We start from the raw sequence: 23,967 nt of genomic DNA on the forward strand, positions 1-23,967 counted from the left end.
ACCGTATGTAACATCCTACATGCCGACATTCCTTGTGTAAATATTGTATAAATTAAAACTATAACCTTATCCTCCTTGTTTTATAACCTTATCTTCTTGGCTTTTTGACCTCACTGTGAATGTGTGAAACTGGAGTGTCATGCCCAATTTCGTTGTCACAATACCGTAACCCATTTTGTAACAATGACAATAAAGGTATATTCTATTCTCAATCCAAAACTTCGGGCCACTGCAAAAAGAAGTCAATATTATGCAAACCTGCTGTATTCCTGTGGGTAGGGAGAAGAATACCACGTCTGGATGTCAAACTTTCCAAATTCGATGACTGCGGGACATCGCATCATTGGGTCTGGTGGACCGGTAACCCCGACTTTCTGTGAGGGAAACAAAGAGGAAAGGTTAACATGACTGCTATGCAGTGCTCAAAAATAAATGACAGAGTAATCAACTGCCAACAACCCAAATACCGTATTTCCCAGTCTACAAGTCGCACCAGGACTAGACGTCGCATTTTGGGGCGCTATCAATTTAATAAATCCAACACCAAAAAATATACATGTCATATTGCAACGCAATTTAAAATAAAAAAGAGAATAACAGGCTGAAAAGGTGTAATGTCAGTATGTATCATTCTGAAAGAAGGAAGTTATAACTTAAGTGGCTGTAGTAAATTCCTAATCCCAAAGGTGAGAACCACCAGGAAAAGTATGTGTGTGTCCGTATGCGGAGTCAAACTTTGGAACAGATTACAAGATGAGATCAAACAATGTCCAACTATTCACGTGTTCAAATTTAAATACAAAAAAACATTACTGGCAGAATACAGAGATGAAGAAAATGGGGTATGAGTGATACGAGAGATTGGGAATAGTGCATCTAAACCACAGGTGTCAAAGAGGCGGCCCGCGGGCCAGATCAGGCCCGCTAAGGGATTGAATCCGGCCCACGGGACAACACTCAGAGAAGAGCGAGAGAAAAACAAGCTGCAGGTTAAAATATGTCAACTTGACGTTGCCAAAGCCAGGTGCCTCGAACAAAGACACTGTACTTGTATTTATTTCTCTCTCTCTCTCTCTCTCTCTCTCCTTCTTTTCCACCCCTTTTATCCCACTGTCTTTGTCTCTTTCACTTTCTGTGTCTCTCTTTTTCTCTTCCTTTGTTGCTCTTTCGCTCTCTGTGTCTTTAAACCTCTTTTGCTCCAAATTCCTTTTTTTTCTCTTTCTCTGTTTATACCCTTTGCACTTTCTTTTCTCTCCTTCTGTCTTTCTATTTCTTTTTGGATTTCTTCCTTCCTCTCCCTTTCTTTTCCCTCCTCTCGCATGACTTTTTATCTTTTGTTTCTCACGCTCTCTCCCTATCTCTCTTTTTCTTTCTTTGTCCCGCCCTCTCTCCTTTTCCCTCCCTCTTTCTTTTATTTCTTTGTCTCTCTTTTTCTTTCTCTTTAATCTACTAGTCCGGCCCCCAACAGAATTTTTGTTCTATCGTGTGTCCCCCGAGTTAAAATGAGTTGTACACCCCTGATTTAAACTATGGTTAACTTTGTTGTTATTGTTATATCCTTACTGTTATTATTAATATTATTACTATGGTTGTCATTATCATTGGTGTAATTAATAGGGAAGATGAAGGGGTAGGGAATATAAGTATCTGCTTCTTGCTACCCCTTTTCTAACATGTTATGTAACATTATTTTGTTGTTGTGTTATTGTTTCTGTTCTGTTTTTTATTTTAATGTTCGAATAAAGTTTTCATTCATTCATTCATCATACTGGGGGTTATACAGGTAACTCGAGCATAAAGGATGTAGGGTAAATAAACCCATCACATTGACTACTCGTGTTTTTGTTGACACTCCACTGGCTCCCAATCTACCATAGAATCAATTCCAAAATCCTGCTCAACACCTACATGGCCATTCATACCTCTCCGACCTCCTTCACACTGCCACGCCATCCCGCACCATCGGATCGTCTTCCTCCCTCCATCTCACTATAACCCCTGCCTGCTCCATGGGGAGCAGAGCTTTCAGCCGCTCTGCCCCTCAGCTCTGGAACTCATTCCAGCCTGACCTCCAAAATTCTGCAGCCCTCTCCACCTTCAAATCTTGACTATTACTTGCTTGTTTTGCTCTTCGTTTATTGTTTTGTCCTACTCATATGTACAGCGACCTTGGGTGTCCTGAAAGGCACTACAATGTACTATTATTATTAAAGCTCCCTCCTGCGGTTTAGTGAGAAAGTAACATGTGAAATAATAAAATAATGTGTTAATACTGTAATATCACACGTAAGTCGTACTTAAGAACAAGTCACACTTTGTAAAACAAAACTGTGACATATTGCCCGGAAAATACAGTAGACTGCTGTCAAAGTCTTGTTCCGTGGACAGACTCAGGAGATAATTTCTCCCTCAGGCCATGAGGCTCTTTAACTCCACCCGGGGGAGTAAAAACCCACGTTAAAACCCCACCCCTCCATTTGCATATTACCCTATTCTTATTACAGTGTGTATTTTCCGTAAGACTATTGAAATACTCTATATCAACACGTTATATTGGGTATTTTTGTATTCTTTATCTTTTATTTTATTTTGTAACGCAAGGATACTGCCGGAAGTGTGAATTTCCCTACCAGGATGGATAAAGTATCCATCTCTCTCTCATGCTCCCTCTTTAATCTCTCTCTATCTAATACTCCCTCTTTTATCTCTCTCATACTCTCTCATTCTCCCTCTTTTATCGCTCTCTCTCAAACTCCCTCTTTTAGCTCTCTCTCTCATACTCCCTCTTTTATCTCTCTCTCTCTCATACTCCCTCTTTTACCTCTCTTTCTCTGTCTCATACTCCCTCTTTTATCTCTCTCTCGTGACTCAACACTCACTAATCAATAATAATGCATATTCTACGATTCATGAAAAAAAAATTCAACAGTCCACATCATAGTTATCAAAAACCCAAAACTTTTTTGAGCAAAATAAAACACAAAAGCCCATGAGCCGAATACCTGTAGCGCCAGCTCCTGGATGTGCCTGAACAGCTCAATGTCTTTCTCCGTTAAGTTTTCGTGGCCAGGCAGTCTGTCGTCTTCATCGCGCCAGTCGCTTCCTTCTTGATTGTCTGCACGCATCGAAAACAAATTAAAAACCATCTTTGCGGGATTGCAATTCAAAAAAAAAATCCCATTAACTTAATCGGTCTTAAAATCCAATTCATCATCATATGCACCAAAGAGTTCTTTACCAGGTGCTGCTTTTTTTGTTGCCTATTTATATACTGGACTGTCTCAGAAAATTAGAATATTGTGATAAAGTTCTTTATTTTCTGTAATGCAATTAAAAAAACAAAAATGTCATACATTCTGGATTCATTACACATCAACTGAACTATTTCAAGCCTTTTATTATTTGAATATTGCTGAATTTGGCTTACAGCTTAAGAAAACTCAAAAATCCTATCTCAAAATATTAGAATATCATGAAAAAGTATACAAGTAGGCTATTCAACTAGTCACCTGAATCATCTAATTAACTCGAAACACCTTGCGAGGGTTTCCTGAGCCTTAAAAACACTCAGCTTGGTTCAGTAAACTAAATCACAAGTATGGGGAAGACTGCTGATCAGTCTGCTGTCCAGAGGACCATCATTGATACCCTCCATCAGGAGGGTAAGACACAAAAAGAAATTTCTCAAAGAGCAGGCTGTTCACAGAGTGCAGTTTCAAAGCATATCCACAAAAAGTCTGTTGGAAGGGAAAAATGTGGCCGGAAACGCTGCACAACCAAGAGAGATGACCGCAGCCTTAACAAAATTGTGAAGAAGAGCCGCTTCCAGAATTTGGGGGAGCTTCAAAGACAGTGGGCTGAAGCTGGAGTCCAGGTATCAAAAGCCACAGTTCACAGACGTGTCCGGGAAATGGGCTACAATAGCCGTATTCCCGTGGTCAAGCCACTTCTGAACTCAAGACAACGGAAGAAGCGTCTGACTTGGGCTATGGAGAAGAAGCACTGGACAGTTGCAGAGTGGACCAAAGTCCTCTTTTCAGACGAAAGCAAGTTTTGCATTTCATTTGGAAGTCAAGGCGCCAGAGTCTGGAGAAAGGCTGGAGAGGAGCAAAATCCAAGTTGCTTGAAATCCAGTGTGAAGTTCCCACAGTCAGCAATGGTTTGGGGAGCCATGTCAGCTGCTGGTGTTGGTCGACTGTGTTTCATCAAGTCCAGAGTAAATGCAACTGTGTACCAAGAGATTTTAGAGCACTACATGCTTCCATCTGCTGAAAAGCTCTATGGAGATGAGGATTTCATTTTCCAGCATGATCTGGCACCTGCCCACAGTGCCAAAACCACCTGTAACTGGTGCACTGACCATGGCATCACTGTCCTTGATTGGCCTGCTAATTCCCCTGACCTGAACCCCATTGAGAATTTGTGGGGTATAGTTAAGAAGAAGATGAAAGACACCAGACCTACAAATGCAAATGAGCTGAAAGCCGCTATCGAAGCATCCTGGGCATCAATAACACCTCAGCAATGCCACAGGCTGATTGCCTCCATGCTACGCCGGATTGATGCAGTAATCCGTGCAAAAGGATTCCCAACCAAGTACTGAGTGCATCAATGGACATTTTCAAATGTTTGATTTAGTTTTGCTGTTATAAAATTATTTTTTTTACTTGGTCTGAGGAAGTATTCTAATATTTTGAGATAGGATTTTTGAGTTTTTTTCAGCTGTAAGCCATAATCAGCAATATTCAAATAATAAAAGGCTTGAAATAGTTCAGTTGATGTGTAATGAATCCAGAATGTATGACATTTTTGTTTTTTTAATTGCATTACAGAAAATAAAGAACTTTATCACAATATTCTAATTTTCTGAGACAGTCCAGTATATAATCACATCTTTCTGTTTTTTTCCATTCTCTAACATTTCCGATACGGTGGATAAAGAGTGTGAAAATGAGATAAAATCTAGAGCCTTTTTGTATGTTGTTTATATTATATTGGTGGTCTAGTCCACAGCATGATCTCCAAACAGAAGAGCAGCTTCAGCGACAGACTGCTGTCACAGTCTTGCTCCACGGACAGACCGAGGAGATCATTTCTTCCTCATGCCATGAGGCTCTTTAACTCCACCCAGGGGAGTAGAAGCCCACATGAAACCCCACCCCCACATTTGCAGATGACCCTATTTTTATTACAGTGTGTATTTTCCGTAGCACTATTTAAATACTCTGTCAACACGTTATATTGGGTATTTTTGTATTCTATATCTTTTATTTGATTATTTTATTTTTCAACACAAGGATACTGCTGGGAGTGTGAATTTCCCTACGGGGATGAATAAACTATCTATCATGTTTTTCAATTATTTGTCTAGAATACATGTTATAAACCTGAAACAAAGCCTTTTTTAAATATGTCAGGAAATGTTATTTATTTGAAGTGGGAATTGGAAATAAGTACATTTACATTTTTCTTTGCCACGTTATTTGTATCAAGACAGTTGTAAAATAACAATTATTTAAAAAGTATTCATAAGACAGACTGAGGAGATCATTTCTTCCTCATGCAATGAGGCTCTTGAACTCCACCCGGGGGAGTAAAAGCCCACATGAAACCCCAGCCCCACATTTACATATTACCCTATTTTTATGACAGTGCGTTTTTTCCGTAACCCTATTTAAATACTCTATATCAAGACGTTATAATAGGTATTTTTGTATTCTATATCTTTTATTTTATTATTTCATTTTTCAACACAAGGCTACTGCAGGAAGTGTGAATAAAGTATCTATCTATAAATACGGTACCTACATTTTGTAAGACAAATTCAACGTACCCGTTCTGTCGTCTCCGTCTCCTTTGCGATTGGCTTTCCTCCTGATCCGACACTGCTCGGAGTAGTCCACGACTTCCTGGCGCGCTTTGCGGCCCTCCGGCGACGGCGTGAAAAATTTGGTGAGCGCGTCGATCAATCCCTTGGTCTTGTTGTTGAAGCGGAGGCTGCTTTGCGTCATGTCGTCGCCGTCCCGCATGGAGAAAAGTAGCCGGTCGTCGCCGGGGTAACCTTCGCAAGAGGAGCTGGACGAAGAATTGGCCGAGGCCGAGCGCCTCCGTCGGGCGCGGCCGCCTAGTTTTTTGAAAGGCCGCCCCGGCCTGGAAACACGTCGAAGAACAGAGTTACATTTTTTTTCTCATGTCATCATAGAATCCTGGATTTGAAGTTCGCCGTCTCATACACCTCATGGCCAAATTCAAGTCAAGTCATGTTTATTTGTATAGCTCTTAATCACAATGGTGTTCCACAGGGTTCAGTACTTGGCCCCCTTCTTTTCAGCATTTACATGCTTCCATGAGGCGATATTATTCATTATATTATCACATTCATGTTTAGTGTTAACTAGAATATTCCTCTGTGTATGTTTTACCATTTTATTTTGAGCAAAAAATATTTAAACATGACTATCTGATAGTAGACTAAACCATGCAGTATGTTAGGGCTGCACGACTAAACAAAATGTAATCGATATTGCAATGCCAATGATCTTCTACTGGCGCTTCATCACTCTTGCTGCTGCGGGACTTTAGTGCTGCCTTTGACACTGTGGACCATAATATCTGACTAGAACGGTTAGGAAAATGGATTGGTCTCTCAGGAACCGTCCTCTTATGGTTCAGATCCTACCTCTCAGATAGGACGCACGTTAAATAGGGTGAAATGACATCTGAGCGCTTTAGTGCTACCTGTGGTGTTCCGCAGGGTTCAGTACTTGACCCCCTTCTTTTCAGCATTGACAAGCTTCCATGAGGTGATACTTTTCGCAAGTATAATATCAGTTTCTATTGCTACGCAGACGACACTCAACTTCATCTTCCGAATAGCAAATAGAGGAATCTGCCACACTAATCTGTAGAAATTTGGAGGCCTGCCTCACTGAGATAAAAGAATGGATGTCACACAACTTCTTGTGCCTTAACTCTGAAAAGACCGAAAAGTTTCTTGACCGTTTGACCCGCTTCCGGGTTCGCTGATTTAAGGTCTTTTTGGGGTCCTTGGACCTTCAGTTCTAAATATTATAAACATATCACTCTCCTCAGGTGTAGTCCCAGCGGCTTTTAAGTCCGCTGTTATTCAACCTACACTGAAACGACCCTACCTTGATCCAGAAAGCTTATCTAAATATAGACCTGTGTCAAACCTACCGTTTCTTTTTAAAGTACTTGAAAAAGTAGTGGCACAGCAGCTGAATGATTTTATATCCGAAAAGAATCTATTTGAATCGATGCAATCAGGATTCAGGGCTAACTCCTCTACTGAGGCAGCCCTGATTAAGGTAACCAATGATCTTCTACTGGCAATGGACTCTGGCGCTTCACCACTCTTGCTGCTGCTGGACCTTAGTGCTGCCATTGACACTGTGGACCATAATATCTTACTAGAACGCTTGGAAAAATGGATTTGTCTCTCAGGAACCGTCCTCTTATGGTTCAGATCCTCCCTCTCAGATAGGACGGACTGTGTTAAATATGGCGAAATTACATCTGAGCCCTTTAGGGTTACCTGTGGTGTTCCGCAGGGTTCAGTACTTGGCCCCCAGACAGTGAGTAATATTTAGTCCCCAAAAAACAATCATTTGAATGCTGTCCCAGTCTGATGCGGAGAATTTAATTCACGCATTTGTTACCTACCGTCTCGGTTACTGTAATGCACTACTCTCCAATCTCCCAAAGTCTAGCATTGAAAGCCTGCAGCAGGTACAAAATGCTTCAGTGATGCTTTTAACTAAGGACATAAAAGACTGATCACACGACCCCGAATTTTGCTAACTTGCATTGGCTCCCTGTCAGTTTAAGATGCGATTGTAAGGTTCTGTTGGTATTATAAAAAAAATATGCATGGATTTGCTTTCTCATAGCCTTCAGATTTATTTCCCCCCTACTTTCCTGCTCGTAGCCTTCACTCAGAAAATTTTGGTCTACTAATGATCCCAAGAGGCAGCGCGGCTTGGCCTGCAAGTGAGTTGGACGAAAACCAAGTTCATGTATGTCGGTGATGGACCAGATCCACCTCCCATCCAAATTGGTAGCGACATCGTAGAGCCTGTCAAGAGCTTTGTATATCTGGGGTCCATGGTGACAGACAATGGGGACCTAAAACCAGAGATTCTCCGCAGAAGAGCCCTGGCAGCATCTGCTCTGCAGTCTCTCTGGAAACCACTCTGGCGGCACCAGACCATCGCACGCAAGACGAAGCTCCGCATTTACAACCTCGCCGTACTCCCTATCCTGCTTTATGGCTCAGAAACATGGCCCCTGAACGACACCCTGGCCACAAGAATCGATGGTTTTGATAGCAGGGCTCTCAGAACCATCGAGAACATCAGGTGGCCCCAGCGAGTCTCCAATAAAGAGCTCAGAGCCCGCACGTGCCAGCCCCAAGCATCTTCCTTGGTCGCACAACGCCGCACCCGCTGGTTTGGCCATGTCCTTCGTCTACCACCAGACCATCCGACACGAGCCATTCTCCAGTTTGACCCAAAGGCCGCAGGCTGGAGACGACCACGAGGGAAACCCCGCACTCGATGGCTCGACGTCGTTGCGGGCGACCTCCAACAACACGGAGTTGCCGTAGAGGATGCAGAACAGCTGGCACAAGACCGCCAGCATTGGAAAAACCTGGCTCATCTGGTCGGCTCAACGCACAGGGACGGGACCCCCCGACCTTCGCTGGAGCAATAAGTAAGTAAGTAATGATCCCAAGACGTTTCATTAAGACGTTTAGTAGAACATCACTAAAGAAAGATTGCTTTGACACAATAAAAAGAAGTATGTCAACAAAGATCAAGGCTTACTGGAGAGATATCCTTGGGTAAAAATTAAGTTAAATTTTCAGTTACAGGAAGTTCTTCCCATAACAATTTACCACTGCAAAGCACCATTGTTTTTCATGGCCCATAATAAATATCCATAATACAGACGCAAGCCTTCATTGTGCCCTGTTTAGGTGTAACATGGGCGCAACACTAGGGTGCGATGATGCTTATTAGGACAATGCCATACAAACTAAACTAATGAGGCTGCTGTTAATCACGAGGGAGAAAGGAATGCAATGGCAAAGCGAACCACCAGGGAGCAGTGTCGGCGTCATTTTTAAGCAGCCTTGTTGAGCAAACATTTACAAGCACTTCACCCAAAATTCCTTGACAACATTAGCATACATTTCAGGCATTTTCAAGGCTTTCAAGCACCCGTACAAACCCTTTTATCAATACAGTCGAGTTATGATAAACACGGGATGGAAAATGAAGCATTAATGGAAACTGTTAATCGTGCTTTCCCTTACCTATTCCTGGGACGTCCGAGTGGTGCATTATAGCGCCGTTTGATTTGTGCAGCCTTTTCATGCAAAAGATTCTTTCCCTTTTTCCTCGGTTGACAGATATGACAGATCCACATTCCTGGGCCAATAGTGGGAAAAATAAAGCAGATATATTTGTCTGGTAGATTTACAAAAAACAAAAAGATGAAAAACATAATGACACAGAAAGGACCTGAGCATGGCTACGTTTCCTGGCAGATGATATTTGATATATGCGGTTGTAAAACTGCAATAAAGACAACACCGATACAAAGTCAAAGAACCTGTTTTGTTTATTTACCTTTTGGCATCCGCGTGAGGGGAGGATCGCAGCACTCCATGTGGAAGCCCCGGTCACATGAGTCACAAAATAACATATTGTCCTGAGTAAAGAGACACAAAAATGTTTTGGTGAGTCAAAAATACATGGGACATTTGGACCAGGGTCTTAAAACTATACAAGTAATTCGTAGTGGTTAACAGGGTTTAATAGGTCCCTGCCAGGCTCTCAAACTATTATTAAAAAATATAGTAAGAGCTTTAAATATATATACAGGGTTGGGTAGGGTTACTTTAACTTAACTTTAATGACTTTTGGATGACTCCAATACCAAATATGCTAATAAAAGACAAAGGAAACGAAATATGAATAAAATGACTCCATTTTGTGCAGGCTTGAGGAGTAACGGAACACATGGAACGGAAAAAATGATGTCGGCAAGCTGTTTGGATTGATTTTCATTTTGTTTCTGTTGAATTTTATGTTCGTTTTGCCGGAGATCAAAGAGATCAAAGCCAGGAAAGAAAGCTTACCACGTGTTGTGAGTCATCATTTTATTCCTATTTAGTTTCTTTTGTCTTTTATTAGAATATTTGGTATTGGAGTCATCCAAAAGTAATTGAAAGTAATCCAGTTAAAATAACCCTACCCAACCCTGTATATATAAACGTGAAGGTGAGCAAAATAGCCTAACGCTATCTTATTATATAAAACATTGCAAACGCCATGGTGAGCTTGCACATTGTTTGTCCTCTCACTCTCTTTTTGGTTAATAAATTGTTTATACATTCATCATTAGTAACAAAGTATTACAATATATAGTAAGCGCTACTACTATAACAGCCGAACCATTGACACACACTGCTCACTCGATATGGAGTTTCTAGCAGTATCGTGCAGACACTTCTATGCACCGGGAGAGTTAACTGTGGTCTTTGTGTTTGCTGTTTACTTTCCACCGCTAACCGTTTCACCGGATGCTAACGTTAGCTAAATCTCCTGCCCGCTGCTATCAATAAACAGCAGCTTGCACACCCCAACGGAGCTTTATCGTCGACGGCGACTTTAATCGGGCATGTTTATGGACTGTACTCCCAAATCCATTCAATATGTGGACTGAGCAATTCGGGAAAAACACTGAACTATGTGTAATGTAAGATTAAACATCAAACATTCCGGTTGTATCCACCAACTCTGTTTGTCCCTCATTCCCCTCATCACTATGACCTCCCCCCCCCCCCCCCCCCAGCTTATCCTCAATGTAAATGTGGAATGGAGTCGTCCAATTTCGTTGGCAGAGCATATCCCATGTTGTAACAATGACAATAAAGGCATATTCTATTCTATTCTTTTATTCTTCTAAAAAAGAAAAATGAAAAAAATCGCAACTATGCATGTATTTATGGGTTTTTGCCGTTAAACATTAAAGGGACAGTGTGTATTATTTAGGCCATCCTAGTGATAAATAAACTTACTTCAAAACGAATTGATTTGAAATTTTGAATATTAAGCGAAAATACACGAATTATCTTATAAACATGCATTTTTGAATACTCAAAGATTGAGAACTTTGTAATAACCTGACATAGCATGAGGCTTAACTAAAGGGTTGATTGTTCGCCATCTTGCTGCTAAGGATACCCCTTTTGTAAGTTGATTTTTCTGTATTTCTTCACTTTTTTTGCTCTATTCTCTTTTTCTCTTTTATTATTTTCTTATATTTGTCTTTTCTTTTTCCGAATTGTGCCTATTTATTCTGACCATCTTTTTTCTTTTTTTTTCTTCATCTAGTCTTTATTATTATATCTAATCTTCCCGCATACAATGTTTGACATGCATTGCCACCTGGTCAAACTTTTTATTTTATTATTTATTTCATGTTATACATTAATTATTTTATTTTTATTTTTTTATTGTTTTTTAAAGCACTATCCATTTTGGCCAGGTCATCCTGGAAGGGGGAATACCTCATGTGCGGTCCCTTCTCAAGGTTTCCCAATTTTCCTCATGTTTAGGTTTTTGAGTTTTTCCTTGCCCTCATGTAGGTTTTAGATCAGGGGATAGTGTCATAATAGTCTTTAGTTTGCAATAATCTGTGGTCTGTGCAGCCCTTTGAGACTCCTTGTGATTAAGGGCGTCACAAATAAACATGACTTGACTCTTTAGCTTTGATGTGATGTGGCTTGAGCTGGTGCAGTGGAGTTGTTGGGTGGATGCAAAAGGGTGAGGAGATTCAAATGGTAAACGGACTGCATTTATATCGGGTTTCAACTGAGGAGCTCTCAAAGCACTTTAGGGGATGGTGTCATAATGGTCTGTAGTTTGCAATAGTCTGTGATCTGTGCAGCCCTTTGAGACTTTCTGATTAAGGGTGTCACAAATAAACATGACTTGACTAGACTTAATTGGTTAATACAGTATATGTGTTTTTGTTTGCTGCGCAGACAAGGGAGGGATAGGAAGGGTCACCGCAGCAGCACTTTGAGCAGAGGAACAGGGCAAGAAAAATTTCAATACGGAGGACTAGAAGAAGGAAAGGAGATTTAAAAAAATGAGTCAAAGCAGGAAAATGATCCTTATTTGGAGTCATTTTCATTATACTAATGGCTCCAAAACGGACAGACTGGGGAGATCATTTCTTCCTCATGCCATGAGGCTTCTTAACTCCACCCGGGGGAGTAAAAGCCCACATCAACCCCACCCCCATATTTGCATATTACCCTATTTTTATGACAGTGTGTATTTTCCGTAGCACTATTTAAATACTCTTAGCAACACATTATATTGGTTATTTTTGTATTCAATATCTTTCATTTTATTATTTTATTTTTCAACACAAGGATACTGCAGGAAGTGTGAATTTCCCTCCGAGGATGAAGTATCTATCTATCTATATCTATCTAAAACATTATGCATTGTCCATCTATGACAGAAGAATCGGAAACAGTCCTTCACAGCTTAGCACTTTGTGTTTGGTAATACACATAGTAAGAAGAGATTAATGATATATGTCATTGCTTTATTATAATAATAATAATAACAATAATAATAATAATAAAACATTGTACTTCGACGCGCCTTTAAGGGCTCCAGAGGTCGCTGTACATCGAGTAGGACACAACAACAAAGCAAAAAGAAAACGAGAGTAAAACAAGAAAGTGATAAATAGCAAACAAAACACAGTAGAGTTAAAAGGGGGGTGGGGGTGAGAGGCAGGTGGTCAAGTAAAGGCGAGTCTGAAGAGGTGAGTTTTGAGTTTAACACATTTTAATACATATTTTTTGTGTTGGTGATAGGAATGAGTGGAGAGGTGTTGTAAAATGATAGTGGGATGTTTAGACGCGTTCTAAGGGATGGGCGGGGCACTCGTATGATGCGGCAGGGGTAAACCAGCGAAAGGCTGTCGGGCCCTGCTGTTTAACAGAAGAGTGTGTGGTGTCAATTTCTTGTAAAAAAGTAAGTTTTTTTTATAGCACTAACGAGTTCATATTTTTAATTTGTAGTTTGTTTTTTAGGTATTTTGTGGACCAAAGACTGTTCAAACACCGGGGTCTCACAAAATTGTACGGGAAACACTGAAACTGATCAGTATAACAGGAGAACCAACAAAATGACCTTGTGATTATTGTATAAATGCACTGGAAAGTCACTTATCAAAATAGATCATGGCCGCTATTGGTGTGTGTGTGTGTGTGTGTGTAAATGGGTAAGTGTGAAGCACATTGTTAAGCGCTTTGGTGGGTCTTCACTGACTTGAAAACACTATAGAAATGCAGACCATTTACCATTTAGCATCTTGACTATCCTCAAAAGGTTTGGAGGCTGACTCCCTATTGGTGTGCGAGTGTGTGTGTGAATGGGCAGGTGTGAAGCACATTGTTAAGCGCTTTGGTGGATCTTCATTGACTTGAAAAGCGCTATAGAAATGCAGACCATTTGCCATTTAGTATCTTGATAATCCTCAAAACATTTGGAGGCTGACTCCCTATTTGTGTGTGAGAATGGGTAAGTGTGAAGCACATTGTAAAGCGCTTTGGCGGGTCTTCATTGACTTGAAAAGCGCTATAGAAATGCAGACCATTTACCATTTAGCATCTTGATTATCCTCAAAACTTTTGGAGGCTGACTCCCTATTGGTGTGCGAGTGTGAGGGTGAATGGGTAAGTGTGAAGCACATTGTAAAGCGCTTAGGGAGGTCTTCATTGAGTTGAAAAGCGCTACAGAAATGCAGACCATTTAGCATCATTTTCTTCTACATTTATAACCATTTGAAAAGGGGCGAAAGAAAACCCTTGGAATTAAAACGATCTCTCTCTACATACTCCTTGAATAGCAATGAAGGACCAAAATAGCACAAGCTCAGCACTACGCCACGTCGGCCATCATCTCCATCGAGCTCTAAAGAACAACACCTTCGCCGCTCATCCACTTACGGCATTTTTTCCTTGATCTTGACAGCTGCTGCACGTTTTGCATTCGATGCACTGCCACCAGAGCGCCTTGACTCTCACCGTAAGCTCCGGGGAGAACTTGAGACAGGACGGATGGCCTGCAGGAAGATGGCGGAAGCAAAAAAACATGTTTAGCGTTGTCTCGCGAATGCTGACTGACAACGGTGCCCAGAGTGGATCTTTATAGAAGGAGCTGGAAAAAAGCATCCAGGATTAAATTTTGTCTCTCTTTCTCCTGCAGTTTCACTTCCCTTATTCATTTTATCTTTCTCTTTTTTTCGCTTTCTTTTTCTCTCTCTATTCATTACCCCCTTCTTCTCCATTCATATCTCTATTCTGCTCTGTCCTTTTCTCTTCCTATCTGTTTATCGCTCTCTCTTTGTCTTTTTCTCCCTCCCTCTTTGTCTTAAACTTACCGTATTTTCCGCACTATAAGGCGCACCTAAAAGTCTTAATTTTTTTCAAAAGCTGACTATGCGCCTTATAACACAGTGCGCCTTATATATGGCTCAATATTAAATCGCAAGGTCTCGCAACTTACGCAACAGCCGCCGACTCGATTTTCCCCCCAAACGTGGAGTAGTCCGCGGTCTATGCTGGGATTTATATACCGGCATTTCATTGGCTAACCAATGTGTCAATCATCATTTGAATCGATCGCTATTGGCTGAAGTTATTCGGAGCATCGGATTGGCTAGAGGGCCGAAACAAACCCTGCAATTGGCCGAAAAAGATGTGTCAATCATCCGTCAAATCGATCGCTATTGGCTGAAGTTATTCGGAGCCTCGGATAGGCTAGAGGGCCGAAACAAACAAAAAGATAACTGAATAGCAAGCTTGCTAAAGTACGCCGTAAAGAAACATGTTTCATTAGTCTGTATTTGTAAATTTTTGACTCTCCTGGATTTACTACACTCACGGTTGTAAGAAGACCATGATTGCGTACTATTATTGAACGTGAGAACTTAGGTGAGCTATGCGGCTTTATATTTTCCCGGTATCTTGTTTTAGAACGATCTTGATGTTGCTGTGATGAGTTGAGTGAATTCAACTCAATTCCAAGTGTTTATTGTCATATGCACAGTATAGTTGCGAGAGAAAAAGAAAATAGAAACTAAGGAATGGTTGGCATTTCTTGAATCCCAAGACTTTAACCTTCAGAATGATATTTGAAATGATGCATTTGAGTGACATCGTACGGACACCGCATCCTCACGTGTCTACGACACGTATTTGCTTCTTTGCAAGCTTTGGGAATGTTAAGGGGGTAATCAGTTGGACTGAATCATCTGACTGTTTTGTCAACGTTCCCATTGTAGCGCCTTATAATCCGGTGCGTCTTATGTATGGAAGATATAGGACCAAAAACTATTTTTTGGGAGTGCGCCCTATAACCCGGTGCGCCCTATAGTGCGGAAAATACGGTACTAGTCCGGCCCCAGAGAGATTTTTTTATAGCATTTGTGGCCCCCAGCTAAAACCAGTGACACCCCTGCTCTATATACTAAAAACTAACATTTCTTTTTTTTGTAGTTTCTCTGTATTAGGCATTGTGTGTATACTGTATATGTATTTACAGACATTTTCATTGTTTTTTGGGGGAAAGAGAGAAAACGTACACAACTTCATAACTCACCACTGTTGCCGCAATCTGCGCAGGAGATGAGTTCCTCGGGCTTCTTATCACGATTTTGCTCCTTGGTCCCCAAACAGAAGCTGCAGATGGGGATGGGCTCCGCCACGGGCTAAAGAGAAACAGGCAGAAGGTAAACACGGCAGGTCGACCTTACGGGATCGATAGACCGATAAAAACAAAGGCGTCTTGTGTGTACCATACATTGACAATAGTAGTTTCAAGGAACAATGACGAGAGCCAGGGTAAACAATCTTGCCTTTAGGCCTGTCACTAGAAGTATCTACTGTGTAGTCATACTTTGACGAAATTGTATTTAAAACGCAATACTTCTACTACCGACCTTGGTCATATCTCCCAAGAGGGGTGACCGACAGCAAGACACACACATACAATAACAAAGAAAATAAAAGGGAAATAAATAGCAAAAAAAAAAACTCAAACATTTTTGGACAAAGCACGGCGGCGCAGTGGTTAGCGCGTGTGCAGCACAGTCCTGAGGTCGTGGGAACCTCCTGTGTGGGTTCAAATCCAGCTCCTGGCCTTACTGTGCGGAGTTTGTATGTTCTCCCCGTGCTTGGGTGGGTTTCCTCCGGGCACTCCGGTTTCCTCCCACATTCCAAAGACATGCATTTCAGGTGAATTGGCCGGTCCAAAATTGTCCCTGTGTGCCCTGCGATTGGCTGGCAACCAGTTCAGGGTGTCCCCTGCCCACTGGGCTCCAACCCCCCCGCGACCCTAATAAGGATAAGCGGTACGGCTAATGAGATGAGATGAGATTTTTGGACCATGGCCAACCCAATTGCCCAAACAAGTTAGGCACCTCGGCACCCAAGTTGGTCATGCTTTGGTCCCTCCGGATGAAACAGGACACCAGAAAGCGGCCGTGTCACTCGGGTCAGGGTGACACAACACACACTTCTGTCCGACAGCTTTCGCTGGTTTACCCCTGCCGCATCATACGGGTGCCCTGCCCACCCTAAAGAACGCGTCCACAATCCCACTATCCTTTCACAACACCTCTCCACTCCTTTCTATCACCAACGAGAGCTCTAGCTTCCACTAGATTTCGACCTCTTTCCTGCAGTGCACTCATAACACCATCCATCCACGTCAACCGCGGCCTAAAACGCAATACTTAAGATGCAAAATTCTAAATGTTCTCACATACCTGTCAAGCTCCAGGGCTCCATGCCCTTACAAAATAATCTTACACCATATTTTTTTAAAACATGTTTATTCATGTAGTTTAACATGTTATACTGTACACGTGTTTCGTGATACCATATATATTGTTCATGAACAATTTGTTGTGAGATACCGAGTTAAATGTTTACTACTAAAAAAATGAAGTCGCTTGGACGTTCACCGTAGAAGGAAAAAATACATGCAAATATAATTAAGAAGAGTAATACATTCTTATTCAAATTATGAATTACTTTTCTGCATTATTGTTGGTAATATAACCACAAACCTGTCTATTATTTTTTTTCTCCTTTTATACTTCCTTTTTTTCTTAACTTCTTTATACAACATCATAATTTGTAATATAATGCATCAAAGCAAGTGAGCCGTTGGAGAGCCGGCTCTCTTGAATGAGTTGAGCCGAAAAAGCCGGTTCTCTACAAAGAGACGGACTTCCTTTCACTAAACAAATACCACACGTATTTCAAATTTACTCCATCGACCCTGCCTGTTTTCAGACCAGAATGACTTTCGGCGTTTTCATTCCGGTTTGGCGATTGCGACTTGATGATTGTGTATCCAAAGAAAATTCAAAACTATGTTGTCATGTCGGCCTGTTATTTTCGATTGTTCTCAGTTATTTTCGATTGTTCTCAGCTTAGGGATGCTGCTGGAAAAGTGAATTTCCCTTCGGGGATGAATAAAGTATCTATCTATCTATCTATCTATCTATCTACTGCTCTGCTTTCGCTTTGTTCACGCGTGATCAGAATGATGCATGATGGGAAATCCCCAGGCGGCAGACGCATGGGCACAGTAGCATCAAACCGCTCGCTTGGTTTGCAACGAAAAAAACGATATCGAGATAGAGGCTGCCGCGGCCAACTCGTTTGACTTGATTTCCCGTTTGGTGATCGTCGGTGTATTCTGGATTGTACCCATCATGGACAAATTTGCCTTTTTCCGTACTGATTTCCTTATACGTCGTACACGTCTGAAAATGCATCATAAACGTACTTTGTACGGCAAAAACCTACAGGTATGTTTCTCAGGTGACTGCAGTCGTACAAAAAACAACAAAAATAAAAACAGGGCCAAAGCACAATGAAGCGCACCCAAAAGCCTTCAATTTATTCAAAAGTTGTCCTTGCGCTTTATATATAGATCAATATTGAGTTGCTTTAGAGTTACTACAGTTCTTGTTATTGCTTTGCACGATTACGAGTTACTATATTGCGATTGCACTAATGTTTCGTTTAATGTAACAGTATCAGACTTTATGTGTTTACTGAATGGAGGAATAGTTAAATGTTATACCCTGCTGCTGTTAAAAGATATTTCAAATATGTTATTGATGTGTCAGGAAAATACGAATGCTTTACCTTGGAGAAAATAATAAAACAGCTGTTTTTTCATTTTGGAGGTGAATGGAGTTGTCAGAAAGCTGGTTAGTAATCGATTGACCTAACTGACTGTTTTGTTGACGTCCCCTCTACTTCGGCACCAACGAATGCAGGGGTGTCAAACAGGCGACCCGTGGGCCGGATCTGGCCCGCTAAGGGATTGAATCCGGCCCACGAGACAACGCCCGGAGAAGCGCAAGAGAAAAATGAGCTGCAGGTTGAAATATGTCCACTTGATGTGGCCAAAGAGGGGTTCCTGTCACAAAGACTCTCTCTCTCTCTCTCTCTTAGTTCCTCTTTGTCTCTTTCTCTCGCTCTCTGTCTTTTTACCTTTTTTGCCCTCTCTTCATTTTCTCTTTATTTTCTGTATTCCCCCTCTCTCTCTTTCTCTCTCTTCATTCCCTTTTCCCTCACTATCTCTCTCTCTTTCACTCTCTCTCTCTCTCTCTCTCCCCCCCTTTGCGCTTTATTTTGTCTCCTGTCTTTCTATTTCTCTTTGGATTTTTTTCTTCCTTTCCTTTTTTCCCCCCTCTCACGACTTTTTATCTTTTGTTTCTCACACTCTCGCCCTCTCTTTTTCTGTCCTTGTGCCGCCCTCTCTCCTTTTCCCTCCCTCTTTCTCTCATTTCTTTATCTCACTTTTTCTTTCTCTTTAATCTACTCGTCCAGCCCCCGACAGGATGTTTGTTCTATCATGTGGCCCCAGAGTTAAAATGAGTTTGACACCCCTGATCTAATAGATGCATAAAGTACAGTAACCCCAGCACCTTATAGTCCTTTGCGCCTTATAGTGCAGAAAATACGGTAGTAACATTCTGAAATTCACGCCATACAACCAATTCAATCTACTATGTATCTTATAAAGAATATCAACACAAAAAAAGTCCAGCAAAATGGCTACCATTAGCTGGAATTAAAAACACAGAATGTAGGGTTAACAATTAAAGCAATATGTACAAAATGAGAATGAGGTGACAAAAATCTATAATCATAATTGGTTGGTTGGATCCCTTAACCACTAGGGTCGTCTTTTCCTGTGGTGTGTCTTGGGCAAGTACAGCTTCGTGGCACCCTGTCCCTTCCAAGGCTAACAGGTTTCCACCCGGTTTTGAACTGGGGACCTGTTTCGTGTTGGGTGAATGTGCTATTAAAAGTAGTAAAAATACTCATGTATGCCTCATCAAAAACCTTAACCAATTTATAAAAATCATGATCACGAATTAAGTTTAGATTATGATATTGTATCCTACATCATAACGTGCTCTTCAAAAGATTATATGCCCTTGTGTAACACAGTGTAATGGTTATTTAAATTAGCGATCGTGGAAGGTGATGATAAATACTTGTTAAAAATATGAATGAAATGTTCATAGAACATAGATTTAGCAATACATTTTTTCATAATATTGGATATTTAAATGTGGAATCTGTAAATTTAAAATATTCTACTTTCTGACGCCATCTTCTGGCTGAAATCATCATTGCAGCCTCTGTTATAACCTTTTGTTGCATGTGCAAGTACGGTAACTTTCTTAGACGCGCCTGAATAAACTTTTTTTCCATCTTTTTGGGGGTTGGAGTTGTTATGTGGACTGTATTTAAAACTGTCGTTTTCTTACTTTCACCATTTTCATCCTTGAATAAAAGAAAAGGTCGGGCACACGCACATGAAATTATACACCCCTCTCGCCTCCTTTCCTGCAGAGTAATGGGCTCAGTGTCTGGAACACCAATGATAAAGTAAGATAACAGCAGATAGCCACGAGGGGAAAATATATATAAAGGCTCTTCGAACCGAGTTGGGCATTGATAGTTTTTTTTACTTTCAACTTGATAAGAAAACCTCAAACCATACAGCCCATTTTAAATTAACAATGTTTTGTGATGAAAATTCAGTCAGATTGAAGTATCAATATACAGTGAAACAGAGAAGTTAATATTACATACTGACACTGACCCAGATATCATAATCAACACATTCTTGCTTGTAATTATGTCTTATTATGGTGTTATGAGTTTAATGCATTTCAATTGATCAATTTTACATATTAAACGTCATTTACAAATTATTCATGAACATTTTAATCAGAAAAAAGACACAAGTAAGAACACAGAAGTGATTTCATTTGAAAATTGGTCAAAATTGAAAACAGTTTTGGCACGTCAAGCGCTTTAACACCATAAAAAAAGCACTATTTGCTTTCTAAGCTGTGGCAGCGAGCAGATTCTGACAGGGAGGAGACAGAAGCAAGGACTTGATTTATTGGGTTAATTTTCTCATGCACCTTCTCACTGCCTCCACCACTCCTAGGCCACTTTCAAGAAAAATAGGACAACAATTAAAACTAGACCGGTAGAAGTGCAAAAGTAGAAATGCTTGATTTGGGAAAAAAATTGTTAATAGTATACTGCAGTATAACGTCAACATGCTACAAAAGAAGTCGGACAGAGTCAGGGGCAAAGAAATACTAAAAATAACAAAAGTGAGACCAAAGGATTACAAATTCAGCAGGAAAGAAGGGGCAAACCTCAGTCGTTCCTAACAAATAGCCCTTTTACGGTCGAGCGGGACGACTGCAACTAGGTAAACAAACTAAGCCAGCAATAGACATTCTGTATAGAGCGGGGGTCTCCAAACTTTTTGCTACTCGTTGGCGCAAGGGGCAATCCGTTTGATTTGCATTTCGAAAATAACAACTTGTACTATTTACGATGTTGTGACCAGGTTAAATATTGGAAGTAGAGAGACGGGCGAAAGAGTGTAAGTAAAAGAGTGAGAAAGAAGAAAGTGAGAGAAGGGGAGAGAGAGAAAATTGAGAATGAGAAAAAGAGAGAGCGAAGGAGTGGGAAAAAAAGTTTTCTTAAGGTTCCAAGAGCATTAACCGGAGTCTAATTGATATTAGCAGTGTTCTGGTTTGCCCGCGTCCCTGCGTCCTAGACGCATCATTTTTGCTGGGGACGCATCGTCTCAAATCAACGTGCGTCCCTAGGACGCAACCTTTTTGCCACAAAATTGTCCTTATTACCCGATTACTTTTTTTTTTTTTTTTTTTTAAGATTTACTGCACTTTTCTTCAGGCAGATCCGCCATTGTTGTTTCTGTCTCGCGGTTCGAGTTTTCGTCCGCACGCCGATCTCGGCCAACGAGATCTCGTTGTGTAGTGAAAGGAAGTCCGTCTCTTTGTAAAGAACTGGCTTTTTTGGCTCAACTCATTAAAAAGAGCCGGCTCTCCAACGGCTCACTTGCTTTGATGATTGATATTACGAATTATGTTGTATAAACGAGAAAAAAAAGGAAGTATATAAGGACAAAATAAAAAAAGACAGGTTTGTGGATATCCCTTTCATCGGTATATTACCAACAATAATTTGATGCAGAAAACGAATGAATAATTTGATGATTAAAACGGAATGAATATATAGATTTATATGATATATTTGTCGCCGATTTACGATTTCAAACTGGACAAGACTACATTTTGGGGAGCCATAGATCTCTGTTGGGACCCATAGATTTTTGAGCATGCGAGTCCCCGGGACCCATCACTTTTCACAAGTCAAATGAACACCGTATTAGGATGCGACATAGTGTCATCGCAAGACACTGCAGGTTTAAACCAGCGTGAGCAGAGGGCGCTGTTTTCTTAGGGTTCCAATAGCATTTACCCTTGTGCTTTCATTTTAAGGACCATATTTGTACTTTTTTACACAGCTCATATGGCAATGTGAGTGAAAACATTACTTTTTCTACTATTTGCACCAATCTAGTTATAAAATTTGAAATTAAATTAAATATTATTTAATTTGACCTGAGGACAAAAGGAGGGTTGATTACGCACAACAAAAACAGTACCAAAAAAAAAATCAGTTTTTCACATCAAAATTGCAATTATTGTTTTTTCTTCCCGAAAATCGTGCAACCCTACTTGAGACTCCATGCATTGAATACAAAACATCGGTTGTTCGGTCTCTTTTTCGTGCGACTGTTTGTTTTTATGCAATGACAGGTAAGCTGACTGAGACAGCAGGCGAGGGAACAATGAGAAAAGAGGGAGACGATAAAATGCAGAAGAAGAGCAGAGCAGTGCCGTTGTCCTTGCCGTGTCTCAAGTCAAGGATCTCATTAAAATGTGGACCTAAACTCACAAACAACACAGCCGCCACCACACACCTCTCTCGTGGCTTCACCCTGGACACAATCTCATTGATCACGGTTACAGGACTCCATTTGCAAGGATAGGCAATACAAACACCTCGGGCTGTTGCGAATATGACATATTCATCCAATTGAGAATATTTTTCCACATTTGGGAATATTTTTTACATTCGAAATTACCGTATTTACCCTATTTTTACGCGGAAGGAGACAACACCGGTGTTGTGCCTCATTTGGACTACCCTGCAAAATCAGACTCCCCTTCACGTATACGCAAGACACACCACAAGCAATGGTGCCCCTACAACCCGAGCAATTAAAGGATCCAAACAAACAGTGTATGGAGTATTAAACTCATTATAATAATTGCATTTAATGTAGAGGTGTAAATATTTACAATATATTCGTCAATTGTGATTTTATGTGAGACACTTATTGTCCCCAGAAATTCCTAATATGAGTATGGATGTTAAGAGGGGACTGTATGGAAGTGTGATTGCGCCGACTGTGTTGTATGGTGCAGAGACTTGGAGCCCGAACGCAAATTTGAGAAGGTAATGAAATGTTTTTGAGATGAAGTGTTTGAGGAGTATGTTAGGAGTGACAAGATTGGATAGATTGAGAAATGAAATTGTGAGAGGCAGAACTGTAGTAGTAGCGAAATGGAGCAAGCGTGTGGATAAGAGAGTACTCTGTTGGTTTGAACACATGGAGAGGATGGATGAGGAGCGAATGTTGAAGAGAATCTACAGAGACGAGACGATTCACGTGGAGGAAAAGAGGTCTAAATCTAGTGGAAGATAGAGCTCTTGTTGGTGATAGGAATGAGTGGAGAGGTTTTGTGAAAGGATAGTGGGATGTTTGTACGCGTTCTGAACAGGGCACCCGTATGATGCAGCAGGGGTAAACCAGCGAAAGCTGTCGGGCCCTGCTGTTGAAAGGAAGAGTGTGTTGTGTCACCCTGACCCAAGACGCGGCCGCTTTCTTGTGTCCCGTTTCATCTGGAGGGACGAAAGCATGACCAACTTAGGTGCCGAGGTGCTTAACTGTGGGTGTTTGGGCATTTGGGTTGGCCATGGTCCAGAAATGTTTGCGTGTGTTTTTGCTATTTTTCCTTCTTTTATTTTCTTTGTGTTTTTGTATGTGTCCTGCTGTCGGTCACCCCTCTCAAGGGATATGACCAGGGTAAATAGATAGATAGATGGATAGAAATTCCTAATTGTGACAGCCCTACGAACACCCAAAAAAAAAAAATCATATTTGAAGGTGTGATCACCAGAGAAGCAGATGGAGCGTCTTAGAAAACAGGCAAGTTTTCAACAAAACCAAAACGATTATAGAAAAAACATGCTACAGTCTAAATCAGTTACGAGTTTGACCTACTGGATGCCATCCTGCCAGGACTCGGCATATGGTGAGTCTTAAGTGTCTTCACATCATAGGATTAATCCTGGGTGTGTACTTTGCATGTTTTAGGGCTTTTGCGCCACATGTATGCGTGCATCGC

General features: G+C 41.0%; 1 protein-coding gene across 6 annotated transcripts in view; it reads right to left on the reverse strand.

Moving 5' to 3' along the window:
* Positions 1-23,967, reverse strand: part of kat6a (K(lysine) acetyltransferase 6A) — a 59,098-nt gene that overhangs the window by 16,396 nt on the left and 18,735 nt on the right. For 4 of the 6 annotated variants that reach the window (XM_088337024.1, XM_088337025.1, XM_088337026.1 and 1 more), the window contains 7 exons: positions 15,720-15,828; positions 14,066-14,181; positions 9,653-9,735; positions 9,338-9,457; positions 5,834-6,150; positions 3,003-3,115; positions 259-374 (listed from right to left, as the gene is read on the reverse strand). In XM_088337024.1, coding sequence (XP_088193150.1) covers positions 259-374; positions 3,003-3,115; positions 5,834-6,150; positions 9,338-9,457; positions 9,653-9,735; positions 14,066-14,181; positions 15,720-15,828 — 974 coding nt within the window. The remainder of the gene's footprint in view (positions 1-258; positions 375-3,002; positions 3,116-5,833; positions 6,151-9,337; positions 9,458-9,652; positions 9,736-14,065; positions 14,182-15,719; positions 15,829-23,967) is intronic. The other 2 variants (XM_088337028.1, XM_088337027.1) reach the window with 1 other exon arrangement.

This window comes from Urocampus carinirostris, chromosome 5 (assembly GCF_059441175.1).
Source record: "Urocampus carinirostris isolate Australia breed hairy pipefish chromosome 5, RoL_Ucar_1.0, whole genome shotgun sequence".
NCBI lineage: Eukaryota > Metazoa > Chordata > Actinopteri > Syngnathiformes > Syngnathidae > Urocampus > Urocampus carinirostris.